The sequence below is a fragment of the Tachysurus fulvidraco genome, chromosome 16, assembly GCF_022655615.1.
Source record: "Tachysurus fulvidraco isolate hzauxx_2018 chromosome 16, HZAU_PFXX_2.0, whole genome shotgun sequence".
In the NCBI taxonomy this organism is placed as follows: Eukaryota; Metazoa; Chordata; class Actinopteri; order Siluriformes; family Bagridae; genus Tachysurus; species Tachysurus fulvidraco.
Genome location: NC_062533.1, coordinates 3,905,806 through 3,931,450, shown reverse-complemented (window position 1 = coordinate 3,931,450; position 25,645 = coordinate 3,905,806). Strand labels below are relative to the sequence as shown.

At 41.8% G+C, this 25,645-nt stretch overlaps 1 protein-coding gene, 1 long non-coding RNA gene and 2 other non-coding genes across 12 annotated transcripts in view; 1 reads left to right on the top strand and 3 right to left on the bottom strand.

Moving 5' to 3' along the window:
* Positions 1-1,170: 1,170 nt before the first annotated feature.
* LOC113642593 lies at positions 1,171-4,378 on the bottom strand. 4 transcript variants are annotated; one of them, XR_003440600.2, is made up of 6 exons: positions 4,284-4,378; positions 3,597-3,657; positions 2,487-2,534; positions 2,330-2,385; positions 1,999-2,076; positions 1,171-1,343 (listed from the first exon to the last, which is right to left on the bottom strand). It is a non-coding gene; the product is annotated as an uncharacterized LOC113642593 (long non-coding RNA). The 4 variants fall into 4 exon arrangements; XR_003440602.2 differs by lacking the exon at positions 4,284-4,378 and adding an exon at positions 4,260-4,280; XR_003440603.2 differs by lacking the exon at positions 4,284-4,378 and adding an exon at positions 4,012-4,173.
* Positions 2,144-2,264, bottom strand: LOC113642597. The gene has a single exon (XR_003440605.1). It is a non-coding gene; the product is annotated as a small nucleolar RNA SNORA26 (small nucleolar RNA).
* On the bottom strand, positions 3,736-3,864 carry LOC113642598. Its single transcript, XR_003440606.1, has one exon. It is a non-coding gene; the product is annotated as a small nucleolar RNA SNORA26 (small nucleolar RNA).
* usp46 (ubiquitin specific peptidase 46) overlaps positions 4,253-25,645 on the top strand; it is a 25,615-nt gene continuing 4,222 nt past the window's right edge. The window contains exons 1-8 of one of the 6 annotated variants that reach the window (XM_047801845.1): positions 4,253-4,387; positions 4,873-5,053; positions 13,569-13,649; positions 19,532-19,745; positions 21,023-21,261; positions 23,167-23,243; positions 23,337-23,420; positions 24,630-24,827. In XM_047801845.1, coding sequence (XP_047657801.1) covers positions 5,018-5,053; positions 13,569-13,649; positions 19,532-19,745; positions 21,023-21,261; positions 23,167-23,243; positions 23,337-23,420; positions 24,630-24,827 — 929 coding nt within the window. In that variant the 5' untranslated portion in view covers positions 4,253-4,387; positions 4,873-5,017. Of the gene's footprint in view, positions 4,401-4,536; positions 5,054-13,568; positions 13,650-19,531; positions 19,746-21,022; positions 21,262-23,166; positions 23,244-23,336; positions 23,421-24,629; positions 24,828-25,645 lie in introns of those variants that run through there. The other 5 variants (XM_027146182.2, XR_007138157.1, XM_047801844.1 and 2 more) reach the window with 5 other exon arrangements.

The window sequence follows — 25,645 nt, the reverse complement described above, 5'->3', positions numbered from 1 at the left end:
TAGTAAAACCGGATATCTGTATGTTCCCTGGACTAGGAAGCTCCAACAATCTCATTACATTGTCGCTTTATTTGTTTACTTGCACTACAGCGTACTATGGAAACGGTCGTTACAAACTGTTTCGTCTATTGAATATGAGTTCTCTTACATTGTACACTGTTTGTACCGTCTGTATTTTTATTTGAAAATTATATGTTAATGTTTCTTGCCCTTCTACCCTTTGTACACAGATGCATATAAGAATCTCGAAGTCAGACTTCTCACTTCAGAGGCAAGTCGAATTCATCAGACTAAACCACGTCACCAACGTCGAATCGGTACACGAAAGCAGCACGAACCCAATTCCAAGTAATGACTTGATATCCTGCTGCTAAGAAACCGTTCATTCTGATGTTACTGAACGAAATATTGTTTGAACATTCAGTATTCACATACAGTATATACACTGGGCGGTTGGTGCTGTTTGTTACTGTTTGTCTTGTGTATTGTATTTTTTTGCACTTTTTGTAGTCGTGTAACTTTGTGTTTGGAGGCAAGTCGTGCCTAATGGTTAGAGTTTGACTCCTAACCCTAAGGTTGTGGGTTCGAGTCTCAGGGCGGCCTCGACTGAGGTGCCCTTGAGCAAGGCACCGAACCCCCCCAACTGCTCCCCGGGCACCGCAGCATAAATGGCTGCCCACTGCTCCGGGTGTGTGTTCACGGTGTGTGTGTTCACTGCTGTGTGCATGTTCACTGTGGATGGGTTAAGAGAACGAATTCTGAGTATGGGTCACTGTACTTAGCCATATGTCATCACTTTCACTTTTTGTCTTGTCCTGCACGGTTTGCACAGATGCACTTCATGTGGCTACGACTACTTACATGTCCTTAGCACTGTCTGTGTTATGTAGCACCTTGATGCCGTAGAAACGTCGTCTCATTTCACCGTGTACTGCAACAGCTATATATGGTTGAAATGTCAACAAAAGCTTCTTGACTTTATACCGGTTGTGAGAAATACCCCCCCCCCCCCAAAAAAAAAACCCCACCTCGCAGTTCCCATTAATCAGATATCTTTAGAAAGAAGGCATAATCCAAAGCACGTTACATAAATGTTTACACCCCCATATCCCGAGTGTATGTCAGAAGTTAGAGAAGTCATACTAACATTATGACACAGGACAGTACAGATACAGGCTTTCACACATTTATTTGCTTTACAGAAAAGATCTAACGACTACTTTTACACATCGGTAAAGACAATGCAGTCAACATCAATCATTAAATGTACTAGCAGATAAAAACACGTCTGTGCTGAACGTAGACCCGCTGATGATCTGGATGTCAGGACACAGCTGCAGCACCTAGTGAACGAGACGTGGAAAATTCGAGCCATCAGAATTGCCTTGGCTTATTTTTATAACATGATATGCAATTTTGGCTGTCCAAGCGCAATTCGCTGCCTGATAGAGGCTGTTCACGGAAGATCTGGGTTTCTTGCACAGGATAAAGGCGCATGCAGAAGCCCTTTGACCCAGTTTTTTCAAAAGGCTGCTGTTTCCCCGTTATGGCCACTAAGAAACACCACCAGCCTCCAGTGGGCAAAGCATAAGAGGAGCCACTTTTTTTTTTTTTAATAATAGCAAAATAAATAAAAAGCAAGCCGTCTACATGCTTTCAGACCTCACTACTTTCCTTACAAAAATAACCCTAGAACTTTCAATAAAAAAATATATATATAATGTATATAAAAAGGAAATAAAGAAAAGTAAAAATAAAAACAAAAACACCTCAAACTTCATTCAAGGACTTGCAGGAAAAGGTTCAATGCTGTTATTCACTCAGTGGAAGTCTTGAGAAAACGATTAGACGTTTATCATTTTAGAAGCTTTTTGGATAATACGCTGCTAAGAAAATAAATAAATAAAACCCCACTTAAGCCTAAAATATCCTTCACTGAATGTCATTCAGACTCAAAAAGGTGGGAACGATTTTAGAGGCCATTCTGAGCTTGCTCACCTCCATATTTAAGGTGGCATTTCGTCGTTGTTCGTTCGGCTCCCTTTCGGCTCCTGTGAACATCTGAACCTGTAGTGACTAAGCATGAGAAAAATAAGCTTTGCAAATATTTTCTCTCATGACACATGAGAATGTTTTGAGGAAAGATTGTTTCTCCCGACAGGATCCGAAGCAAGGAAAAACATCCCTCGCTTCAGGTTTTTTGAGAGATTTCTTCTTCCCCCCTGTGTTAATCATTTAGGACACTAGCAGTCTTAAATGGGCAATAAAGGGGATGAGAAACAAATCTGTGACGTTTCACAAAAAAGAAATAATGTTCTAAGACACTCACCTGTTCAGGTTTGGTGCTAGTTTCTAACCAGCTGCTTTTCTACCGAAGTGAAGAAACTGCAATAAAATAACATTTAAAAGATCAACTTATTTTATAAGCTAATCTTGTGAAGGAAAACATTACATCACACACAGAAATTCATGACTTTAAGGCTTACCATCAGATTCAGCATAGAACACCTCAGTCAGGTGGCTGGAAGTCCAAGCTGGAATGAACACCATTAAGAACCATTAGAACTAGAAGCAAGCATTAACACACAACTCAACACCGACAAGCAGGAATTAATTATAGTACTCAATTATGAGACAGTTGACCTTGACCATGTGTGGTTTAATTCAACAATCAAGATCACTTCATCTGCTCATAATAATAATAATAATAATAATGACAACAAATAAATCATTCCCCAGATATCCTACAAACATCGTTCAACAATTCATTCGAGATACTTTGGATCTCATAACATGATTCAGCATTGAGGCAGAGAAAAAAAATAAAATACCACTAAGCCCAAGTAAAATAGTTCTAACATCCAGTCCTGTGCCCTCCTGACCTGCACAGCAAAAATAAACCCTGCACACTAGCATAACAAGCTGCATTTTTAACACCATTGATTACCAGCGGCAGCCAAATAACAACCCATGGTGTATGCAGTGTGCTGTTTCTGTCCCTTTGTAGCTTCCTGAAAATCATTAAACCAAAATCACTGAAATGTATGGTCACACATCAGCTTTGTATAGCTAGAAGATAAGCAGCACAAGCTAACTGCACTAGGTCCAAACACTAGACATTGCAGCTCATGTCTTCAAACATTTACAAAACAGGATGGAACGTGTGGTAAGTTGGTAAGTTTTTTTTACTCTTTAACACACAATAAGGTTAAATTAAAACTTAGCATTAAAGCTGATTAAAATGTCCACCTCAAATTGAGAGGGATTATGGACATCGTACTCATGGTACTCGTTTTCTCCCACTTTAACCGCTTTAAACGGAGATGATGTATACATTTTCTTCACAAATTGCTTGACGCCATATGCGACCAAATTACTAAAGGAAGATTTGACAGTTTTAGATCTGTTCCTTGCACAGGATCCAGGCGCATGCAGAAGCCTTCTGATCCCAATGTCTCTGCAGGAGGTTGCTGTATCCCCCTGTCATGGCCACTAGAGACACTGACAGCCTCCAGTGGGCAAAGCATAGGAGGAACACCCTAATTACATGCTTTAAACGTTTTCATTATGAAATTATGGATGTCTATTCTGCTTACCCACGTGCTCTTAACATCAGCCATGTTGCATTTATGTTGCACTTCATTTCCATTCCAGCTCCTGTGGAGAACAGGACAGTGTTTGTACATAAGGATATCATGACCAAGCATAAGAAATGAAGAAATGCTTCAAGAAAAGGGCTGTTTCTCCCGACAGGATCCGAAGCAAGGAAAAAAATAAAATCAGCCTTTACTTCAGGTTTTTTGAGAGATTTCTTCTTCCCCCCTGTGTTAATCATTTAAGACACAAACAGTCTTAAATGGGCAATAAAGGGGACTTACGTGCATGAAACATAATACATTTGTCCCATGCATTAAATATATCAAGAGTAACTGAAATCATATTATAGTCAGAACACGTGCTACACACGCTGGATCTGTGGCACGTGTTAATAAAAGATCGACGTCTCCATACACGTGATAGGAGCACCAGATTTAATCCCCAGGTGTTATACATATTCAGGAGTAAATATTAAACTAGTAGTAAAGGCATATTTTTATGTTTATACTGCAGGAGGATTTACACCGACACACGTTACACAAACACGTGGTCGGCCTCAAAAAGCTGGCACAGATTTAACACGTCACACATCACGTGCTTCGTGTCAACAAAAACGTGATCAAGGACTTTAACGAATCCATCGTTTTATTAACAAAACTCACGAGCGTCCAGAAACAGATCCTTACCTTCCGAAAGCAGAGACGAGAAAGACCAGGCTGAAGAATAGACACGAGGAAGTAATGAATTGTGGGCTATGCGCATGCGCACGGTGGCCGAGGCGCCAATACGGGTATACAGACGACGTAGGAAAAGTTCAACATATCTGTCTTCTGTTTGTGTTCATATTTACTTATTCTACATTTTATAAAGAGGCAAACTTTCGTCGCGTTACGCAAATAATTCATAGGAATTAATACCGCGGTGGATTCTAAATTTGTGACTACGTAATACGGGTGTCTTTTAAAGTCTTTTAAAATTTTCCCCGTAAACATTTCCTGGTTTGTTGTCATTGGTTACAATGCGGGACGAGAAATTAAATTGCTAGTTCCGATTGGTGGATCTGACTGTAGATCAAAGCCCGCCCCTTTTTTCTGACATCAACGCAGCAGCTCTGTTGGAGTGGGCGGGGCTTCGGCGGTATGGACTTGGCTGTAGCTAGTTACCTGCCGCAAGCCGTGATGTTTATTATACGTCCTTTCGCATTATATTTAAATATGATGGTCCACTTCCACATGAATTGATAATAATTTTTGTCTACTTTCTGATGGTTTCCAGTAAGGAATAAACCGTGCTGCATGTCAGTGCTCCATCATAACGACTGCAGTTGGCCTCTTGGTCCAAGCTGCACGAGATTCACTGCTCCTGGATTTTCAGTCATGTTTATTTCATAACGATGGCGTCAAGGGGCCCTGTGAACTAAATGACTGTCAGAAATATCGCCTCCATTTGTAATATGGTAAGTGCACAAGATTTAAGTCCGTTATTAGTGTGCTAGCTAGCAAGCCCAGTGGTGTGTGTGTGTGTGTGTGAGTGTGACTGTGTGTGTGTGTGAGTGTGAGTGTGACTGTGTGTGTGTGTGAGTGTGAGACTGTGTGTGAGACTGTGTGTGAGACTGTGTGTGTGACTGTGTGTGTGACTGTGTGTGTGACTGTGTGTGAGACTGTGTGTGAGACTGTGTGTGAGACTGTGAGTGTGTGTGAGACTGTGTGTGACTGTGAGACTGTGTGTGACTGTGAGAGTGTCCGTGTGTGAGTGTGTCTGTGAGACTGTGTGTGTGACTGTGTGTGTGAGACTGTGTGTGTGACTGTGTGTGAGACTGTGTGAGACTGTGTGTGAGACTGTGTGAGAGACTGTGTGTGAGACTGTGAGTGTGTGTGAGACTGTGTGTGACTGTGAGACTGTGTGTGACTGTGAGAGTGTCCGTGAGACTGTGTGTGACTGTGAGAGTGACTGAGAGTGTCTGTGTGTGAGACTGTGTGCGACTGTGAGAGTGTCTGTGTGTGAGACTGTGTGTGACTGTGAGAGTGTCTGTGTGTGAGTGTGTGTGAGAGACTGTGTCTTCGTGTGAGAGACTGTGTCTTCGTGTGAGAGACTGTGTCTTCGTGTGAGAGACTGTGTCTTCGTGTGAGAGACTGTGTCTTCGTGTGAGAGACTGTGTCTTCGTGTGAGAGACTGTGTCTTCGTGTGAGAGACTGTGTCTTTGTGTGAGAGACTGTGTCTTTGTGTGAGAGACTGTGTCTTTGTGTGAGAGACTGTGTCTTTGTGTGAGAGACTGTGTCTTTGTGTGAGAGACTGTGTGAGAGTAAGCGAGAGTGAGTGAGCCTGTGTGAGAGTGAGTGAGTGGGTTTGCTCGCTCCCTGACAGACTTGTAAGTGCACAGTCTCGATGTCCCAACCAGGTTTCCCAACCCTGGACCTAGTAGAATGAATCCTGTCCTCCATATTTGAGTGGAGTGATATTCTCCATCTTTAACACACCTGACTCAATTAGTCACCACTAACACCGCTTTCTAATGCAAAGTGATTGTGTTTGAGCACTAAAATGTGCAGGGCCAGGGGTTGGGATCAAGTGCACTATGTGTATGGTGTAAGTTAAGGTGTCCAGATCCAAGATCCGTGTCAGATCCTTCAGCAGATGATCGGTGATTCCAGTAAGATGTTTAGATTGTTTGTTTATTTGTACATTGTGTGTTGAATGCAGAAACCCTCCAACTTGATATGCGGTGCAAACGTAAACTCTGTATCCCATCATTTTACACAAACACTGCAAATGTGTGTCTGTCGGTTTCATGTACGCTTTTCCTTTCAGTTATCGTCAAATCAGGCTGAGGTCAGTGTTCAGATCTTAACACAAATGCTGCTGATATATTGGCTGCTCACGGTGGCATAGCTGATCATCTGTTAATCATATTTATTTGGTACAGGTTTTATCCCAGAATCTCTTACTGATGTAACCCTCTCATTTATATCCATGTTTGGGGCTGGCGCTGGCTTGTGCGGCTGGGTTTTTCCCTTCCTGCGTACGTTGATACCACAGGATTTTTAGCCTTTAGGCCACCATGGAACTAGATCTTAATACTAATGTATGTAAGCTAAACAGAAATACACGTCTTTGTCTCTTAGGTACGGTTTCATGTCAGGTGGATACCGAGCAAATTAGGCAGCTACGCTTATCTCACAGCACCAAACTGTTTGTTCCAAATTCTTGATTTTTCAATTTTGGCCTGTGTGTTAGTCAGAGTCTTAAAGGGACAGAATGTCTGAATGCCTGTTTAAATGATGCAGTCCGGTCGTAGCTTCTTCTTTGTTTGAGCATAATGTACGGCGTCCTTTAATCTCTCTGTCACACAATGCGACACTTGTATACCTTCGAGTCGAAGGACAATTCAGGCCTCTAATGACTGAAATACAAACCTTGCTAGAATCAGATTTCCTGAGCAGGAAGAGAAGTTGAATTGCTTTCTCAGATTATTACGGTCACGTATTTCACAGTCCAGCTATTTATCACCAGTCACCTGTCAATCACACCAGTTTCTGCTTGTTTCCTGGCGAATGAGTATGATACGTGTCAGACGGTGGACGACACTGGTGACTGATTCATCTTTCATTCACACAACGTTATATTCCAGAGAGTTTTGTCATGATGATAGTGGTAGTGACTAGAGCCCCAGTTGAGAAGCCGCCCCATAGCATGATGCCCCCACCACCATGCTTCACCATGGCTATAGTTATGTGTTGGTGATAAGCACTTAAGCAGGCTTAGATGGGTTTATATCACTTCCCTGAAGCCAAAGGTCTAGAAGACTACTAGAAGTGTTTTTTTTTTTTTTTGCCCCCCCCCCCCCCAAAAAGCCGGGGGGGGGGGGGCACGGTGGCTTAGTGGTTAGCACGTCTGCCTCACACCTCCAGGGTTGGGGTTCGATTCCCGCCTCCACCTTGTGTGTGTGGAGTTTGCATGTTCTCCTCGTGCCTCGGGGGTTTCCTCCAGGTACTCCGGTTTCCTCCCCCGGTCCAAAGACATGCATGGTAGGTTGATTGGCATCTCTGGAAAATTGTCCGTGGTGTGTGAGTGAATGAGAGTGTGTGTGTGTCCTGTGATGGGTTGGCACTCCATCCAGGGTGTATCCTGCCTCGATGCCCGATGACGCCTGAGATAGGCACAGGCTCCCCGTGACCCGAGAAGTTCGGATAAGCGGTAGAAAATGATTGAATGAATGAATGAATGAATGAATGAATGAATGAATGAATATATATGCCGTGAATTTTTTATTTTTTTTTTTGGTGTACATTGTATGCCCCATTTTCTCCACTCGTTGATTGTAGCTTTGAATTTGACCGACTTGATCAATCTATTTAGTTTTCTAATTTTTAGATGGTAGATTTCCTCCCATTAATAATTCACATTAAATGACCATATGAAAGGTACGTTACACAGTTAAAGTAGAAAAACCTCTAATATGTCAAAATATAATAAAACTAAAATAGAGAAAGTAGCTTAACACTTTTACTCTGTAACAGACCTCGAAACCATGACACTGCACCTTCCTTAACGTCGATTCTTTTTAAATAGACTCCCCGAAGTGATGAAGGAGATGCGACAGCGGAAACCCTGTACACGATTTACACAGGGAGAAATTCTTAGACAGCAGAACAGATGAAATAATACAGAATAAATATTTCATATCAGAAGATACCTTCTCATCATATGACGTGTGATAATGAATCCCTTGTCGAAACACGACCTAAATCCTGAACTGAACATAAAGTGAAACCCTGCACCTTTCGATGCATATTCAATATTCTCGAATTCCTTAACACATCCTATTAGGTGATTCCATACATTATTAATGCTGTGCATGGACAACTCGTGTCTTACCTCTCACGAATCCACCGAGTTACTGACAGCGTCTTGAAGGAGAAATACGCTGGCGCCAGATGATTACCTGGTTTTCTGAGACCGTGCTGATTATAGGATTATATTAAACATGTGTGTGATGGATAAACTGCGCGACGTGATATGACGTTGCAGAACCCAAAGAATAGTGAATAGGGTTTTTGTTAAACAGACAGATATAGCATCAAAATGGGTGACACTAATTAACCTCTCTGTCTTTAATGCCAGAGCAAGTGATTCGTTTAATTACTTATCGAGTTATTGAGTCAGGGGATTAAAAATCCATCTAATATGACGTTCCTTAGCTGCCGTGAGTCACCTTGACGATCTTAAAATGTTATTTTTTCTGGGAAAGAAGTGCGATTACGTAAAGACGGGCGTCCGATCGTGAGAGAAAAGTGAGAGGACGAGAGAGTGCAGCGTAAAAGAAAAATGTTTTCAAATTTTTAAGAGAGACGTTCCTAAATGATGATCTTCTTCCGTAGCCGTTTCTTTGTTGACGTTAATTTGGGTCATTATCGCGCTGGAAATTTTCTCGCTGAAGTCTAAAAGTGTAACCGAAGACTCCGGTTGGTATTTGGAGATATTCATGATTCTCTGACTAGAGACGCTGCTATTTAATATGATGCTGCCACCACCATGCTTCACTGTCGGTAAGGTGATATTTAGGACATTATCTGACGACTTCTTTACGCCAATATCTGTTAGAATTCTGCCCAGAAAGTTCTACCTTGCTGGTGGCTTAGTGGTTAGCACGTTTGCCTCACACCTCCAGGGTTGGGGGGTCGATTCCCGCCTCCGCCTTGTGTGTGTGGAGTTTGCATGTTCTCCCCGTGCCTCGGGGGTTTCCTCCGGGTACTCCGGTTTCCTCCCTCGGTCCAAAGACATGCATGGTAGGTGGATTGGCATCTCTGGAAAATTGTCCGTAGTGTGTGTGTGAATGAGAGTGTGTGTGTGTGCCCTGCGATGGGTTGGCACTCCGTCCAGGGTGTATCCTGCCTCGATGCCCGATGACGCCTGAGACCCGAGAAGTTCGGATAAAGTGGTAGTAAATGAATGAATGAAGTTCTATCTTGTCTTATGGTTTGGGGTGAGTTCTGCTTGGAAGGTTTCTTTCTTTTCTGAGAAAATGTTTCTATCTAACCACCTTTCCCCAAAGCCTAGATTAGTCAAGAACATGAGAGATAGTTATCCCTGCAGTTCCTCTAAGGTTGCCGTAAGTCCCTCGGCAGCTTTCCTGAGAAGTTTTATTCTTGTCCTTCTGTCTGTTTTGGAGCGATGTCCGGTTCTTGGTGATGATTGATAGCTTTCAACAATGAGATTCTGTGCATGCTCTTTATAAACCAACTCTTTATAAACCATGAATTCAGGAGTCATGAGGAAACCTAGGAGATGTCAAGAAAACCTTACAGAAACAGCCGATCTTTATGTGAGGCGACCGACCGTCACTTCAGTGAGGGCCGATTTTATGATAATTACTTGTGACGTGACATACGGCTAAGTTCGGTGACCCATACTCAGAATTCGTTCTCTGCATTTGACCCATCCAAAGTGCACACACACACACACACACACACACACACACACAGCAGTGAACGCACACCCGGAGCAGTGGGCAGCCATTTATGCTGCGGCGCCCGGGGAGCAGTTGGGGGGTTCGGTGCCTTGCTCAAGGGCACCTCAGTCGTGGCCGTCCCGAGACTCGAACCCACAACCTTAGGATTACGAGTCAGACTCTCTAACCATTAGGCCACGACTTTCCCCAAATTACTAAAATTACTAAAATTACTAATAAACGTTTTGAAAGTTAGGTCAGTATGCAAAATAAGTGTTAATATAATAACCCTAAACATGGCAGCAGCTTATTTATTTCCTCATCATCTGTAATATTTGAACTGGCTCCCAAGCTGTAGTTGATGTCATATTTATTTAGGCAACCTGCTCAGCGTGGTCAGATGCTGTTTGTAATGCAGCTTTGAATTCTCTTTGAATCTGTAAAAATTGCAGCCAGAGTTTAATCCACACAAAATATTCTTTTATGTTTATCTTGTAATAGAAATGTTTCACATGCATAATAATATACATTCACTATTGTTTTTGACTTGTCACTTGTAATATATCGTGTAGAAGTCAAGGCAGAAATGATCTGCAGTGTCAGCTCAGATTTGTTCTAAATGCAGGTTGATAAGATTGCAGGTAAGGGGGTAAGTCATGCTGTCATGCTCACACTTGACTAGGCGGTGAGGGTCAGGGTGAAAAGAGTCTACGCAGTCGTTCCTGCTTTGCAGAAAAGTGCAGACCTTAGAATAGGTCTAAAATGGAAACCTGGTACCGCTGATGGAAAAGAACTCAAGGGTTCCTGAAAAATTCCTTGAATTGCACCAAATATTATTTAGTGAATTATGCCCCTTTTCCACCGAAGCAGTTTGAGTGCAGGTTCGAAGCCTTACTTAGAACCAGTTCTTTCTGTTTCGACCGCCAAAGCACCGGCTCTGAACCAGGAAAAGTGGTTCTTATGTAGCACCAAAACGTCGCAGGTCTAGACTTAAGGACTGCTTACGTCTGGGGCTGTGGGCGGGGCTACTGTTAGCGGCTTTGATTATGTACCTTAAGTAGGATCTGGGGGGCGGGGCTTGGGCGGGGTTACTGTTAGCGCATTTGATAATGTATCTTAAGTATACTAATCTTTAATACACTTTTACTTTACTGCAATAGGATCACTTATCAGCACACATGATAGTAGGTAGCTACATGCTAAGGCTAACTTTTTTCTGTGTTAACGATAAAATAACGTTATGTACTTTCCGTTATTCTCCATTGCAACCTCCGTTGTTGATGTGTTTGTGTTTGCCGCTGCTGCGCTAACGTTGCTGGGAAAGATAAGACGTATACGGTGACGTCAGACTCGGCTCTGTGATGGCTCTCTAGTCGATGGAAAGTCAAACCGGCTTTTAGAAGGTTCGCCAGTGGAACCAACTTTGAACCGGCACCAGTGCCAGCTCTGATCCAGCACCCGGTTCTTTCTGTTGGAAAACGGGCATTAGTGACAGCTCTAAATACCTAGAAAACACCACACACCACTGAATACCTGTGAAACACCAAACATTACCCCACACTACTGAGTATCTACATACACCATACATCATCAAACACACCACTGAGTACCTACAAACACCAAACATTACCCCACACCACTGAATACCTGCGAAATACCAAACATTACCCCACACCACTGAGTACCTACAAACACCAAACATCACCACACACCACTGAGTACCTACAAACACCAAACATAACCACACACCATTGAGTACCTACAAACACTAAACATCACCACACACCACTGAGTACCTACAAACACCAAACATTACCACACACCACTGAGTACCTACAAACACCAAACATCACCACACACCATTGAGTACCTACAAACACCAAACATCACCACACACCACTGAAAATCCTGCAAACACCAAACATCACCACACACCACTGAAAATCCTGCAAACACCAAACATCACCACACACCACTGAGTACCTACAAACATCACCACACACCACTGAGTACCTACAAACATCACCACACACCACTGAGTACCTACAAACATCACCACACACCACTGAGTACCTACAAACATCACCACACACCACTGAGTACCTACAAACATCACCACACACCACTGAGTACCTACAAACATCACCACACACCACTGAGTACCTACAAACACCAAACATCACCACACACCACTGAATACCTGCGAAATACCAAACATTACCCCACACCACTGAGTACCTACAAACACCAAACATCACCACACACCACTGAGTACCTACAAACACCAAACATCCCACACACCACTGAGTACCTACAAACACCAAACATCCCACACACCACTGAGTACCTACAAACATCACCACACACCATTGAGTACCTACAAACACCAAACATCACCACACACCATTGAGTACCTACAAACACTAAACATCACCACACACCACTGAGTACCTACAAACACCAAACATCACCACACACCACTGAGTACCTACAAACATCACCACACACCACTGAGTACCTACAAACATCACCACACACCACTGAGTACCTACAAACACCAAACATCACCACACACCACTGAGTACCTACAAACACCAAACATTACCCCACACCACTGAGTACCTACAAATATTTTACTGTAGAAATGCAGTATCTTCATGTAACCACTTTAAGCGAGTAGGAGACGTAGTGGATCCCAGGAACATTGGAATCGACGCAGGAATGCACCATGGAAGTTTAATAACTATTAGATGTTCCCAGACCTGAGAAGATTTCTGAGAACAAATTGACCGTGCTGTACCTCAGAAGAAGCACATGTCAGTTAGGTAGCTGTCACTAAAAATGTAAGATAAAAATGAACGATTCAATTCCTAAACATTTAACAACTGGAGTTTCCTAAACATTCCTAACTAAGGGCTTGAAATATGGGCATGTAAGCTATAAACGCCGTATTACTTTCTAATCGTAGAGCACACAGGTCCTTTTAAAACTCTTTGAGATGCCAACTACAAATACTTTTGTTGTGCAGTCACAGGCGTATGAGACTTAACCGTCATCGTTAAATACGTAACATTAGATATGTGACCTGAGAAGAGGATGTAATATTTCTCTTAATGGATATTTGCATGGCATGCTTCTGAGGTAAAAAAATTTGACCATGGCTTTTCTAAGCTTGGCAATTACTTGGATATTTATAACGACTGCTGAGGCTAATGGAGTGTTTTCTTAGGCTGTGTGTAATACAGCCTGTTTTAGCTCAGGTACTTTATATTTAAGACACCATTAAGCCCAAACAGTTCAGACTGGGAACAAAACATACTCACTGTCACGTTGGCGCAGACTTTTTTTTTTTTTTGGCTTCATCTAGTCATCTGATCTCCGTTCAGTGGAAGCTTGATTTGATATTTCTGTGAGACCGTATGTGTGTATAAAATGATGGCTCACTGTTTTACTTGTGATCGAAATGCTGATTATTTGATGATTCATCTTTTTCTCTCTGCTCGTTTTTTTTTTCCCTCCTCAGGGCACCAATGCCTCTGCTCTGGAGAAAGACATTGGTCCAGAGCAGTTCCCCATTAATGAACACTACTTTGGATTGGTCAATGTGAGTATCATTCAGTCCTCAAGCTTTCTGATTAAGTCACATATCTGTACAAGAGCCAAAGCAATTAACAGAGTTTTGTAGACCATGTCTATGTTTTTGGCCCAATACGGCGAAACCTTGCATGGAAAATATTATCTTATCTCTCCATGTGTGTCATGTGAATTGTCTGGAAATGTACAGTTTAAAAAAAAAAAGTAATCTGGATAAGTTTTATTGTTTATTCTATCTTAAGTTTATTGGATTTAATTACAATGACATACGTAGTGTCTAAGGGAAGTTGGTTTTTTTTTTTTTTTTTTTTTGAATGGATGAAATTGAAATAAAATAATTGAGGATGGTAACACGTCGTTCTTGGTCAGGTTGACATCGGAGCTGTCGACTGGAGGCAGTGCAATCAAAGCCTCATCACAGAACCGATTAAGGAATTCCGTATTTCTCAAACACTCCAGGGAGCTTTGCTTCATTCTACTCCGCTCCACTCCAGTGAGAAGTTCATCAAGATTTTTTACGCTAAACTGTTTAACCGACATAAAAAAGCATCGTTTTAAACAGCGTTTTCCAGAGTGGACCTCCAGTGGATTTCCCTTCTGCCTTATTTTAGCGTGTCAGAGTTAATGAATAGATATTTGGTTTTTATTAATCCTTTATTTAGCCACGAATGTCTCACTAAGACACAAGACCTCTTCTTGAGTTTTTAAAATAATGGTATTTTATGGTATTAACTCTTTTCATGGCCCGGCAGTGTACAAAGAGGAAGCAGAAGAGATTGCTGAGAAGAGATGCTAAGAAATTGCTAAGAAGAGATGAAAAATCCTCTGTTGCTCTTGTTGCTAGAGGCACAAAGGGCCTTTTTACACCCGGTCACTTCGTGTGTTGTCTCTGATCCGATAGCTATCTGATTTGTCAAAACTGTACCATTTACATCAGGCCACATAAATACGTCTCGGCGAATCGGATATCGATCCGATCTTTCTACTCCCGCCCAAAATGCTGATATATTTTACCTCATTTCCGGGGTAATTGAAATGGAACACGTTTTGGTGTATGTGGTTTTCAGAATGCAATCAAAAATAAGACGAAAAAACTAACATTTACTGTTTGTTTCTGGCACGATGCGCGACTCGCCAGTCACCTGTGAGTGACGTACTTCCGTTTGGGAGGTGTTTAGCGCTGACGTATGTGGCTTTAACAACCACATTCATTTACCCCTGTCCAGTTTCATTTGAAATGCGTCCCAGACCACCTCCTGAAGGGGTTTGTACCATCGGATTTATATCCGTCTCGAAACCGTTTCGGAGGGCGTTTACACTTGGTCTTTTTACCACCGGATAGCTATCGGATCACAGAAAACGCAGGAAGTGACCAGGTGTAAAAAGCCCCAAAAAGTAGTGAATTGAAGTAAAAAGAATGCACATTTCTGGAGTCAAAATAGATTTTTATAGAGTTTTTTGTAGAGCTTTTAGAGATACATAGAGATATTTTTAACAGTAGTAATGTCGGGGGAAAAAAACTTGGCCGCCATCCTTTGTTAGCAACAAGCTAACTGTGAAGAGCAATGTGTATTGTCCAAGCTCGAGTGAACCTTAGAGTCAGTGTTAAAGATTTTGCAAGCGAATAAATATATGTTGAGTAAACACTTGTATGTTGAGTAAACACTTGTAAACACTTGTATACACAGGATAACTTGTTAAAAAGTAAGAAGTGCTGCCTTGTTTATAGCTGATGCTCTGAGCACCCATGTTGATTTGTAGTCATTTGCTGAATATAACAAGATTTATTCTATTTCATTTAATTTTTTTCACTTCTTAATCAGAAAGTTAGAAATGACTGAAGTTAGAAAGTCCTGACCTCCAGGCAAATGTAGCTTTGCAGAATTAAACATAAAGGATTAGAATCGATTTTCTTTCCTTAAACAACGTAGCTTGTTGTTAAAGTCACTTATTCCACAGCAATTTGCTATATAACTGATTACAAACATTTTATATCTGTTAATAAAGTTGCATTTAATGTTGTAGAAGATCAAGTTAGTTCTTGTTATCACTTGTGTTACGACAGTCGGCCCATCAGCTTTTGTTGCAAAACAAAAAAATCATTAAAGTCGCGGAAACATTATTAAGATATTTACAGCTAGCTACGTTATATACAATCAGACTTTTAGAGGATTAGTCACGTCCTCTTCATGTGTAGGTTCTACAATAGAAACTATGTAATTATTGAATCGTATTAAAGCGACTGTTTTTAATTAATCGACACCTTCTGACCAATCAGATTCAAGTATACAGCAGCATAACAAATTGTTAGTGTTAATAATACACTGATGATCAGTCTCAGGTGAAATGGGCACCAACAACTGAATACCTACAAATACCACACACCACTGAATACTTACAAATACCACACATACCACTGAATACTTACAAATACCACACACCACTGAATACTTACAAATACCACACACCACTGAATACTTACAAATACCACACACCACCTAATACCAACAAATACCACACACCACCTAATACCTACAAATACCACACACCACTGAATACCTACAAATACCACACACCACTGAATACTTACAAATACCACACACCACTGAATATTTACAAAAACCACGCACCACTGACTACTTACAAATACCACACACCACTGAATACTTACAAATACCACACACCACTGAATGCCTACAAATACCACACACACCTGAATACCTACAAATACCACACAGCACTGAATATTTACAAATACAATGCACCACTGACTACTTACAAATACCACAGACCACTGAATGCCTACAAATACCACACACCACTGAATACTTACAAATACCACACACCACTGAATACTTACAAATACCACACACCACCTAATACCAACAAATACCACACACCACCTAATACCTACAAATACCACACACCACTGAATACCTACAAATACCACACACCACTGAATACTTACAAATACCACACACCACTGAATATTTACAAATACCATGCACCACTGACTACTTACAAATACCACACACCACTGAATACTTACAAATACCACACACCACTGAATGCCTACAAATACCACACACACCTGAATACCTACAAATACCACACAGCACTGAATATTTACAAATACAATGCACCACTGACTACTTACAAATACCACAGACCACTGAATGCCTACAAATACCACACACCACTGAATGCCTACAAATACCACACACCACTGAATACTTACAAATACCACACACCACCGAATACCAACAAATACCACACACCACCGAATACCCACAAACACCAAATATCACCACACACCACTGAATACCTACAAACACCAAACACCACCACACACCACCGAATACCTACAAATACCAAACACCACCACACACCACCGAATACCTACAAATACCACACACCACCGAATACCAACAAATACCACACACCACCGAATAGCTACAAACACCACCACACATCGATTGGTAGAATTCAACGGTAATACGAGACTTTCAGTTGAATCACGTCACGGTTTATCTGTCCATTAATATAACAAATCAAATTTTTAGTTCGTTTTAGAAACAGTTTAAAAAATAAATTTAAGTGTTTCAAGTTCCTCGTATTTGATGCCTGTTTTGTGTGGACGTTTGCTGTCGCACTCTTTCCAGGCTTGTTATTGCTACATCGCACCACTAGAAGCTCCGAGCTCCTGCTTCAGATGTTAAATCAGCTCCCGAGACGTCGGGAAAAAGTAAAAAATCTATCAGTGTACATTTTCCCATCCTGTTGTCCTACGATATGTATCTCACACCCCTAGGAAGTACAGATATTTCCAGTCTCAGTTTGCAGTAGCTGGTGTATAACGGGCTTCATCTACAAACCCGAGGTTTATTTACGTCTGTTGTCGCCATAAGAAATTAAATGAAATCCGTATCGCATTTTATTGCGAATCTCTGTTTCTCTCGTCCCGCAAGCTCAATGCACCAAAGTACTTCCGGACTTCTCTGTTTATCCCTGGCTTCATGAGGTGTAATGAATAACCAAATAGTGATTTGCGTATTCAAACACAGGCCCCTCAAAACGTTCATCAGGGATACAGATACGGATCTTTAATCGTCTACGTACTTGTGTGTTTCCAACGATTCCCCTTTGTATTTTTCCAGCTCTGGATTTATGCTGTTTGATTTAACTCGGAATTGTAAAGTCTGAGTTCGGAATTCTGTCGTATTATTCCTATCATCCATCTCACGTGGATGCCTCCTTGTTCTTCTGTTGCTAACGGTGATAAAATGGCTAAGAATTCTTCACATTTACAGCAAACACTTGTGTATACAGTTGAAGTCCTTTAATAATACTAGTGTGTTAGTAGTGCTGCTCTGTCTGCTGTTGATGCTGCGAGTAACCCATTCCCTATGTAGACTAAACCTGTGGGGTCAGAAAGGCTGGTTAATGGTTTCATTTTAATTTTGTACACAAGAGTCGATATCTTTGATTCGTTTGCTGCTCCGTCTTCTCGTTGCACATAATACATACCAAGTAATAAGCAAAACAACATTGAACTGAAATGATAAAAATCTCAATAACAATCAGTAGAAAATCAGCAGTTCTGTGAAGCCAAGCCAGTGCTGCCTGCTGTTATTGTACTGTTTATAATGAGGGCAGCTCCTGATTTCCTCTGGCAGGGAAAGTCTCAGTTTATTATCACTGATGATGTGGATTTGATCCAAGTCTCTCTCTTACATTCTCTCTCTCTCTCTCTCTCTTTTACATTCTCTCTCTCTCTTGCTCTCTCTCTCTCTCTTTTACATTCTCTCTCTTTTACATTCTCTCTCTCTCTTTTACATTCTCTCTCTTTTACATTCTCTCTCTCTCTTTTACATTCTCTCTCTTTTACATTCTCTCTCTCGCTCTCTTTTACATTCTCTCTCTTTTACATTCTCTCTCTCTCTTGCTCTCTCTCGCTCTCTTTTACATTCTCTCTCGCTCTCTTTTCTCTCTCTCTCTTGCTCTCTCTTGCTCTCTTTTACATTCTCTCTCTTTTACATTCTCTCTCTCTCTTGCTCTCTCTCGCTCTCTTTTACATTCTCTCTCGCTCTCCTTTACATTCTCTCTCTCTCTTGCTCTCTCTCGCTCTCTTTTACATTCTCTCTCGCTCTCTTTTACATTCTCTCTCTCTCTCCTTTACATTCTCTCTCTCTTTTACATTCTCTCTCTCTCTCTCTCTCTCTCTCTCACACATTCTCACTCACTCACACACACACACACACACTCTCTCTCTCTTTTTACATTCTCTCCCTGTCATATTCTTTCTCTCTCTCTCTTACATCCTCTCTCACACACATTCTCTCTCACTCACACACACTCACTCACTCTCTCTCTTTCTCTTTTTACATTCTCTCTCTCTTACATTCTTTCTCTCTCTCTCTCTTTCTCTTTTCACATTCTCTCTCTCTTACATTCTTTCTCTCTCTCATATTCACACTCTCTCTCTCTTTTTTTTACATTCTCTCTCTTACATCCTCTCTCTCACACACATTCTCTTTCTCTCACTCACATACACGCTCTCTCTCTCTCTCTCTTTTTACATTCTCTCCCTCTCATATTCTTTCTCTCTCTCTCTTACATCCTCTCTCACACACATTCTCTCTCTCTCTCACTCTCTCTCTCTTTCTCTTTTTACATTCTCTCTCTCTTACATTCTTTCTCTCTCTCGCTCTCTCTTTTACATTCTCTCTCTCATTCTCTCTCTCTCTCTCTCTTACATCCTCTCTCACACACACATTCTCTCTCTCTCACTCGCACACACACACACACACACACACACTCTCTCTCTCTCTCACTCACTCTTTTTACATTCTCTCTTTCTCACATTCTCTCTCTCTCTCTCTCCTTCTGCAGTTTGGGAACACGTGCTACTGTAACTCGGTGCTGCAGGCGCTGTATTTCTGCAGGCCGTTCAGGGAGAGTGTGCTGGCCTACAAGACACAACAGAAGAAGAAGGAGAACCTGCTGACCTGCCTGGCTGACCTCTTCCACAGCATCGCTACCCAGAAGAAGAAGGTTGGAGTCATCCCTCCTAAGAAGTTCATCTCTCGCCTGAGAAAAGAAAATGGTGAGAGCAAAGTGAAAGTCTGTGTGTCCGCAGATGGCGGGGCTCAGAGTTCGGCCTGCTGTAATTACAACACGGCCGACTCAAACCCCTGAGACTACGGGGCAGTGAATAAACGGCTATGGGGTTTATTCTGGTTCCCCACAGCATTTATATTCCCCGTGTTTGTGTTAGGGAAAACGTTGTTAACCGAGCATCCTACACGTACGAGCAGCAGGACTGAAACGCCTGGAGCTGTGGTGGGCAGAAACCTTCTGACAACTGAAAACATGTAGAGAGCTGGTTTGGAGCTAATAGTAGGGTTTAGTGTGAGTTACAATTAAACAAGGACCAGCTCAAGCAGACAGAAGTGCACGTAGAAGCCAAAGCTGTAATTTTCCTTATTGACACTTGATTAAATTCTACACAGCTCTTAAAGCTCTTACTCCGATATCCACGGTGTTGGGACAAGCCCAGATCGTCACACAAGAGAAAAGCAAATCTGCTCCTTTTGGACAGATATTATACCAAAGTGCTGAAAATGCATTGATTTGTGTAGAAATGTGACGTGTAACGATGAAAGAATCGTGCATCTGTAGTGTAGATGCCCTGCTGGTGAATTGGCACCTGACCTTTACGTTCGAACAGTAAGCCTTTGTGTAATATGGTGTATTTCTGGAATGTGGAACAGGTGTGTGTCTGTGTGTGTGTCTGTGTGTGTGTCTGTGTGTGTGTCTGTGTGTGTGTCTGTGTGTGTGTCTGTGTGTGTGTGTGTGTGTGTGTGTGTGTGTGTGTGTGTGTGTGTGTGTGTGTGTGTGTGTGTGTGTGTGTGTGTGTGTAAGAGGTATGAAAAGATACTTGTTCTCCTCCTTCTCTGACTCTCTCTCAGTAATTGAATAATACTGGCCTCTGTCAGAGAACAATCAGTCAGCTGACTACACACACACACACACACACACACACACACACACACACACACACACACAATGTGATTCCAGTTTTAACACTGATGACACTACAACACTGTTGTGAAAATATTATAATATAACATCACAAGTTGGTCTGGTTTCTAATTAGGGTATTTTTTTTTAACTTCACTCCAAAAAATAAATGTTATAAACATATATTTAAAATGTTTGGGAAAAGAGTTCTTGGTTCTTTTTGAGTCACTCTGTATAAGAGCTTACATGAACATTACATACATCTAATGGGAAAATGTATGTTGTGTAGCTCAGCATTTTTCAAACCGTCATTAAAGCGTGTGTGTGTGTGTGTCTCTGTCTCTCTGTCTCCCCCTACAGACCTGTTTGATAACTACATGCAGCAGGACGCTCATGAGTTCCTCAACTACCTGCTGAACACGGTGGCAGACATCCTGCAGGAGGAGAAGAAACAGGAGAAACAGAACGGTCGGCTGAAGAACAACGGAGGTGCCGTCACTGCAGAAACGGAGACGGAAATCAAGACCGAGTCCACGTGGGTGCACGACATCTTCCAGGGAACGCTGACCAACGAGACGCGCTGCCTGAACTGCGAGACGGTGAGAGCTGCTGTTTTTGTCGTCGATTCTAATCGATTCTAATCGAGTCATTTTATTTTAAAGCATTAAGATCTTTTTTTTATTTGCACTTCCTGTCCTGATATACAGTGTATCGGCTCATCAGATAATGAGAATTTCTGGGATTGTCGTTTAATTTTGTCATATATGAATATATACAATAACGTGTCAGACCTCCATCTGTGGTCATTTCAGAACTGACTGAGGCTCTTCACACTGTTTAGAAACTCTCTCACTCATCTTCTACCGCTTATCCCAACATCTCGGGCATCGAGGCAGGATACACCCTGGACGGAGTGCCAACCCATCACAGGGCACACACACACACACACTCTCATTCACACAGACACTACGGACAATTTTCCAGAGATGCCAATCAACCTACCATGCATGTCTTTGGACCGGGGGAGGAAACCGGAGTACACGGAGGAAACCCAAAGGCACGGGGAGAACATGCAAACTCCACACACACAAGGCGGAGGCGGGAATCGAACCCCGCGGAAACCTCGCGGTGTGAGGCGAACGTGCTAACCACTAAGCCACCGTGCCGTGGAGTCACGTCACTAGATTCAGAGTCAAATAAGCACAAAGTGTCAGATTAGATTCGTGTCAGCCGTGTAATCGGATTAGATTACAAACATTCCAATAGTGACTTGAACAACAAAATCCGACTTCCTTTTCCAACCGAACAGATTCACTGACACAGATTTATTTAACTTAGCAAAAACAATCTGCTATATTTGTCTGGGCTAAGTGGCATGTGCCAAATGTATTCGCTGCATTTCTTGCTGGTTTTTTCATCACGTTGGGTGCAAAGCTGAGGTCAGAGTTATAACCAGGGTTGCCAGGTCTTATCCAAAATAAACTCCAAAAAAAAATAATAAATCAGCTTTTCCAAAGAGGAAGATATAAAGAAATGATTTTGCTCATCTAATCATCAGTCTTGTTTATTTTCTACAGCTGAAACGTCATGGATTTGGAGTAACTCGAACACGCCATCGACACTGAATCTCATTAGGTTTACGTGTTGACTTACAGAGCCTGGAGACGGTCATAAAGCTTTGTGCTGGTCAGATGAGAAAAAACATAGCTATAACCCGGGAAATGAACAAAGCGGCAGAATTTGCCCAGAGATATAGTAGCATAACAAGCAGCTTTTTACTCCACTTAGCTTAGCGAATCCAGATTGATCTAAAGTGAATCCTTGTGTAAACACAGTATGTCATATTATATATAATAAAGGGGGGGCACGGTGGCTTAGTGGTTAGCACGTCCGCCTCACACCTCCAGGGTTGGGGGTTCGATTCCCACCTCCACCTTGTGTGTGTGGAGTTTGCATGTTCTCCACGTGCCTCGGGGGTTTCCTCCGGGTACTCCGGTTTCCTCCCCGGTCCAAAGACATGCATGGTAGGTTGATTGGCATCTCTGGAAAATTGTCCGTAGTGTGTGAGAGTGTGTGTGAATGAGAGTGTGTGTGTGCCCTGTGATGGGTTGGCACTCCGTCCAGGGTGTATCCTGCCTCGATGCCCGATGACGCCTGAGATAGGCACAGGCTCCCCGTGACCCGAGAAGTTCGGATAAGCGGTAGAAGATGAATGAATGAATATAATAAAGGTGAGAGGTGCTGCTTTGTTTATGTTGACGCTGTGAGCGTCCATGTTGAGGAGATTCTTGAGTTTGAGGAGACATTTGGTCTCGGGTTTTTTTGTAGACGGAGGTTGAAAGTTTGCCAACGTCTAGAGAGACTTGATTAAAAAAAATTACAAATGGAACTTTTGAATAGATATTTACACACACACGCACACACACACACACACACGCACACACGCACACACGCACACACACACAGCCAAGTGATCTGTTTGTTTTTTGTGTCTTTAATCACAGGTAAGCAGTAAAGATGAGGACTTCCTGGATTTGTCTGTGGATGTTGAACAAAACACTTCAATAACACACTGTCTCAGGTATTCACGTCAGTCTACACGGTCTCTCTGAGCTCTCCATGAGGACATATTTCTGTACTGGAGCGCTCCTGATTTTGTCACGTCTGTGTACAGGGACTTCAGTAACACGGAGACGCTGTGCAGTGAGTATAAATACTACTGTGAAATCTGCTGCAGCAAGCAAGAGGCCCAGAAACGGTCAGTCACAGGGTTTCTCATCAATCTGTGTGTATGGGATCAGAATTGTTTCGTTATTCTGAATAAATATACCATGATCCACAAATAAATATAAAGAGTTTCACAAATATTTTTTAAATCAACAAATGCACAATAAGCAAACCGTAAATATATGTTACAAATAAATTGTTACAAAAAGAAATGAAATTCACAAATAAATAAAATGGGATTTGCAAATAAAAAAATATTTATAAATATATATTTAATTGTATTTATTTGTGAATGGCTTCCTGCTCATTTGTGAATGGCGTTCTGTGCAATTGTGGATTTGAAACATTTCGGACTCCGCCCACCGTCTACTCCAGCCAATCAGACAACGGTCTTGTGGCGCTGACCAATCGTGGCACGGTCTACCTCCAACCAATCTAATCACTAATCACGGTCTACCTCCAACCAATAAATTGTATATATGTACATAAATAGTACAATTGTAGATTATATTATTATTATTATTATTATTATTATTATTATTATTATTATTAAAGAGTACCACCACCCCAGTGACAGCTTTTGTAACATTTTTTTCTGACAGTGCTCCTAGCACAAGTTATATAAGACACATTTACTCTGCCCGACCTTTGTCCGATTGGCTGGAGTAGACGGTGGGCGGAGTCACCTATTAGTGTATTCTTGTGCACGTCTAGACGTTAGAAATGTTTCAAATCCACAATTGCACAGAACGCCATTCACAAATAAATACAAATAAATATATATTTATAAATATTATTTTATTTGCAAATCGAATTTTATTTATTTGTGAATTTCATTTCTTTTTGTGAAATTATTTTATTATTTTAAATTATTAAATCTATTTACGGTTTGCTTATTGTGCATTTGTTGATTTAAAAAATATTTGTAAAACTCTTTATATTTATTTGTGGATCATGGTATATTTATTCAGAATAACGAAACAATTCTGACCCCATGTGTGTGTGTTTGATTTCATTCGCATGTATTTGGGATCCGATGGTGCCGCTGATAGACAGGAGCAAGAAGAGTCTTGGTGTGTTTTTTAGAGTAAAGAAGCAGAGGATTGTGGGGTTTTTTCTCCATCCTAATGGATTTTGTGTGAGAATAATCATCAACAGGGAGAAAATTGGAGTATTTTTTGAGTTTAGTAATTATATCATGGAATGTTTTTAGTGTGTGTGTGTTTTGTCTCGTCTCCAGCATGCGAGTGAAGAAGTTACCCATGATCTTAGCCCTGCACCTGAAACGGTTTAAGTACATGGAGCAGCTGCAGCGCTACACAAAGCTGAGCTACCGCGTGGTCTTTCCGCTCGAGCTGCGTCTCTTCAACACGTCCGCCGACGCCGTCAACCTTGACCGCATGTACGACCTCGTGGCTGTTGTGGTGCACTGTGGCAGGTACGAGAGCGCAATAACGCACAACGGCTACACAAACGAACGTCTTATTTTGTTGTTGGTAACATTCTTAATACTGCAGCATACACACACACACACACACACAGACACACACACACACACGCACTGTCTAACCTAATAATAATAATAATAGCACAGCAAGCACAGTGTTATTTTTGTGTCACAAAGCTGCCAGACGTCACTGTAACATGAAGACAGGTTTAATGCCCTTACTCTAATGTTATCGGTTCTATAGTAACAGCTTGTACTGTACGTGGGGTCTTTAGGGGGCGAACGCTCCATATAATGTAAAACTTAATTATATAAGGATTAAAAATGTGCTGTTATTAAAGTTAAACATAATGTTAATGTGGTGATTCATTTAATCTAAAGTGTCAGCAAGGAGGAAGGGATTAGGGAGAGAGAAAGGGAGTGAGGGATGGAAAGAGGGAGGAGAGAGAGAAAGGGAGTGAGGGATGGAAAGAGGGAGGAGAGAGAGAGAAAGGGAGTGAGGGATGGAAAGAGGGAGGAGAGAGAGAGAAAGGGAGTGAGAGAAAGGGAGTGAGAGGTGAAATAGGGAGAGAAGCCGAAAGGGATGACGATGGAAAGAGGGAGGAGAGAGAGAGAAAGGGAGTGAGGGATGGAAAGAGGGAGGAGAGAGAGAAAGGGAGTGAGGGATGGAAAGAGGGAGGAGAGAGAGAAAGGTGTATTGCGGGATGGGAAAGTGGTGGGAGAGATCTAGAAAGTGAGTGAGTATTTGAAATAGTGCGAGGAAGAATTGAGTCTTTCTTTCTTTTTGTTATGTTCTTTCATTCTTCGTT